At 51.9% G+C, this 3,625-nt stretch overlaps 1 protein-coding gene across 1 annotated transcript in view; it reads right to left on the reverse strand.

Moving 5' to 3' along the window:
- Nucleotides 1–3,156, reverse strand: part of ELK3 (ELK3, ETS-domain protein (SRF accessory protein 2)) — a 38,050-nt gene extending 34,894 nt beyond the window's left edge. Inside the window, exon 1 of the mRNA XM_005882360.2 lies at nucleotides 2,948–3,156. Coding sequence (XP_005882422.1) covers nucleotides 2,948–3,154 — 207 coding nt within the window. The 5' untranslated portion in view covers nucleotides 3,155–3,156. The remainder of the gene's footprint in view (nucleotides 1–2,947) is intronic.
- Between the last annotated feature and the right edge of the window lie 469 nt (nucleotides 3,157–3,625).

Consider the following 3,625-nt stretch of genomic DNA (forward strand, 5'->3'; position numbering starts at 1 on the left):
AGAGGGAGGGGGAAGTGGGGGAGGGGGGGAGGACAGTAAATGGCAAACAAGGTCATGCCGAGTGTTGGGAAACTGAAACACGTGTGTGGTGCAGAGTGGGGCACACCAGGTGGCCAGGGGCCTCACATTCACAAAGACCCTCCTCAAGTCTGTCTCTTAGGGGAGAGCCTGGATCATTTAAGATCGCCATTTTTGTGGGTCAAAAATGGCCAGATGTTGGCAATTTCATATGGTTCCATTTACACACAGAGTAACTCTGGCAAAACTGAAAGAGGTATTCATCTAAAACGGAAAATGCAGGGTACTTTTTGTAACCTTCTTTTGCCATTTCTCCTCCTCCTCCTCCTTTTCTCTACCCATCTCTAGTATTCTGGAACGAGCTAAAAATATAACGTATACCATATAAAAATAATGGCACGCTCATGCTCGTCTACTGTGGCAGGAAAACTTCCCTATTAGGACAAACCCAGGGATGTGCAATTTCAGCCAAGAGTGAAGAGATGGTGGCTCACAAATGACAGAAAAAAACAACAGGAAGGAAGAACACAGCTGTCAAGGTTCTCTCCTCCTCCCCCACTCAGCCTGTCCTCTCTCCTCCTTCATCCTCCTCCCCCTCCTCCCTCTTCATCTCACTTTAAACTACGTCAGGAGTCTAACCATCACTCTTATTCATCACTTGAGAACATTTCAGGAGGAAGATGAAAACAGCCGTGTGTACATATGTGTACACTGTGTAGACACATTCTTGTACTGTGTACTCGCACACATGCACACAGGTCCATGGCTGGACGCAGGGCACCTTCTCCAGGGCCAAGCCTGCGACACACAGGACGAGAGCTGCCCCTGCGCTCACTGTCAGCACCAGCTGCTGCTCAGAGGTCACCGGGCCAGACCTCCAGCTCAGCCCCAGCAGGACAGGAAAGGGGCAATTTCAGGGAGCAGGCCTCTCTGGCCACTGGGATCCCCAGCCTGGGTGCAGCCTGACACCCCGTGTGCAATGGATTTTTCAGTGCTGAAGTGCTTGATAATCAACAAAGAATGTCTAAGGTTGCAATACACTTTGCGCTGCCTGACGGCCCACCTGGAACTCAGGTGATTCAGAGGCAAAAAGAAGGAGAGGCCCAGAAGGCGGGGTGTGGGCCTTTGGCCTGGAATGTGGGCATCCCGGCTCCCCAGCTTCCTGGCTGCAGGACGGTGGGCAGGTTTCTCACCAAAGCCCCGCATCCTCACCTGAGAAAGGAGACGATGCCAGAGGGGCTGTCTTGGAGGGGTTGTAGTTTTAGGGTGGGGAGCCCTCAGCCCAGTGCCTTAGAGGGAGCCCTCAGCCCAGTGCTGGTGACTGCGGCCTCTGAAATGGCTTTCCTTAGAGATTAAAACATCTACTCCGGGGAGACCAGGTGTGGTCCCAGCAGCAATAGCTTTGCCCGTCTCTTCGTGTCATTTCCAGCCCACGATCTCCCTTCCCGCTGACGACCCGGGGTCCTTAGCCCCAGCGTCCAGAGGTGAAACGGAGGCCCAGACGCGGAGGCAGGGCTCCTTTCCTTTGACACCTTATCTTAAAACAATGATTTCTTTTTAAAGCCTCAGGCTTTCGGGCACCCTGCCAGCCGGCGAGACGACTGTTTTCCTTCAGAGGGTCCCAATTCCCATCGTGCAACTTAGGACCTGGGTAAAAACGCCAAACAATAAACCGTCTGCCAGGCTTGCAGGCAGCGAGCGAGCGCCATTTGCAAGACGTGCTTTCACATCTTAGTGGGACCCTGCCTTGAGCGGGGACTAATTAGCTGCCACACTAAAGGAAAGCACCTCGAACATCTCAACGCCATAATCACGTGCCATTACGATCGCATGAAGGAACTTTTATAATTAACGATGCCTCCACTTCCTGAAATGTGTAATCCTTCTGTCCTGAATTCCAAAGAGGCTGGCAGGAGGAATCGTTAAATATAGATCGGGAACTAATACTTAAATCAGTTTTTAATCCACCTTTCGATACCAGCAGTAAAACCAGAACAGAAGCTCTCCCTCATTAAGACCAAGTCTCTCTGTCGATGAGGCTACATGGTCGGCAACAACAGAGCCACGCAGAAATGGTCAACAATTCCAGGCCTGAAGCGATTGCCCCTAAAGAGCAATGTTGTTGTTTTTTGCCCTAGTAGGCACATTAACTGCTTTTTTCCAGAAATGATTAAAACGCACAACTGTCCTGGCTCTGGCAACGATGCTGTGACTTAAAAAGGAACGTGGTTTGTCTTTGGATTAGGGAAGTTTCAAACTCCATGTACTGAGCACTGTTTTTAGCAAGCATGTCAAACTCAAGGGCAGTGGGCCGCAGGACTCCTTTAAATAAATGAGGTTTGTGGCCCACTGGCCGCGAGTTTGACATGCTTGGTTTTAAGTAACACTGACCACATGACACTCGCTGCGTCTTCACAGGGATCCTGAGCCAGGACTGGTAGGATCCTGGTTTATCAATGAGGACCCAGAGGCACTGAACGAAACGCCCAAGCTACCATCCCCCCAGGAAAGACCTAAGCTACCATCCCCCAGGAAAGGCCCAGGTGCGGGAACTACAAACCAGTTGAGATCAACAGACTTTCTAGATTTTAACATTCATCCTGTCACCCCAGCAGCCGTGAGGGAAGCCCCACAACCTACCCACATCTAATTTCTGTTGCTCACAGAGGCCTGCAGCTACGACAGGTGAAAATGCAGAAGGCCTAGAATTGGACCTGCAGTCATACCCAAAGGGCTTCCGGGGAAAAAAAAAATCTCCATAGCTGTTTTTCTCAAAAAAACAACAACAACCAAAACTGCATACATCGCCTCTATTTGATTTTCTAACTTGCTTCACAGTACACGGTTATGTGCTTTCAACCATGGTGGATGGAGGCCCCCCACCCTGCTCCAGCTCCCCACCACAGCCTCCAGTCGGGCAAGGGCCTACCTTGTCATAATAGTAGCGCAGGGCTCTGCTCAGCTTGTCGTAGTTCATGTTCGTCTTGTTTTTGCGGAGTCCCCACAGCTTGGCCACTTCTTCTGCTTTGAGGAGCTTGAACTCACCATCGTTGGAGGTCCAGCAGATCAGATGCTCATGTTTCTGGTCCAGCAGCAACTGCAACAGGAACTGCCACAGCGTGATTGCACTCTCCATACCTGCGGAGGGAGGGTGGGTCAGAGCCGAGCACCTGGCAAGTCTGGGGGGCGGGGGGTGCCAGTGAACCCTCAGTGCCCCCTCTCCCCTCCCCGGGAACCCAATACCCTCGAGTTCATCATACCTGGGGAGGGAGGGTGGGTCAGAGCCGAGCACCTGGCAAGTCTGGGGGGCGGGGGGTGCCAGTGAACCCTCAGTGCCCCCTCTCCCCTCCCCGGGAACCCAATACCCTCGAGTTCATGTCCATCCCACCAGGCCACTCTGAATCGGGTGCCTTGGGCTGCATTTTGGAAACAGCTACGATTCAGAAATACAGGGCAGCCCTGTGGTCCTCGTATTCACAACACACATCCCCACAGGTGACAGGGTTGCATTGGAAACAAAGTGAAAAATGATGAACAAATTGCCCACCTGTAGCCTTAGACCCCATTCAAACGATTCTCCACTTAACACTAGTGTCTGCGTCCACCC

This window comes from Myotis brandtii, unplaced genomic scaffold, assembly GCF_000412655.1.
Source record: "Myotis brandtii unplaced genomic scaffold, ASM41265v1 scaffold708, whole genome shotgun sequence".
NCBI lineage: Eukaryota > Metazoa > Chordata > Mammalia > Chiroptera > Vespertilionidae > Myotis > Myotis brandtii.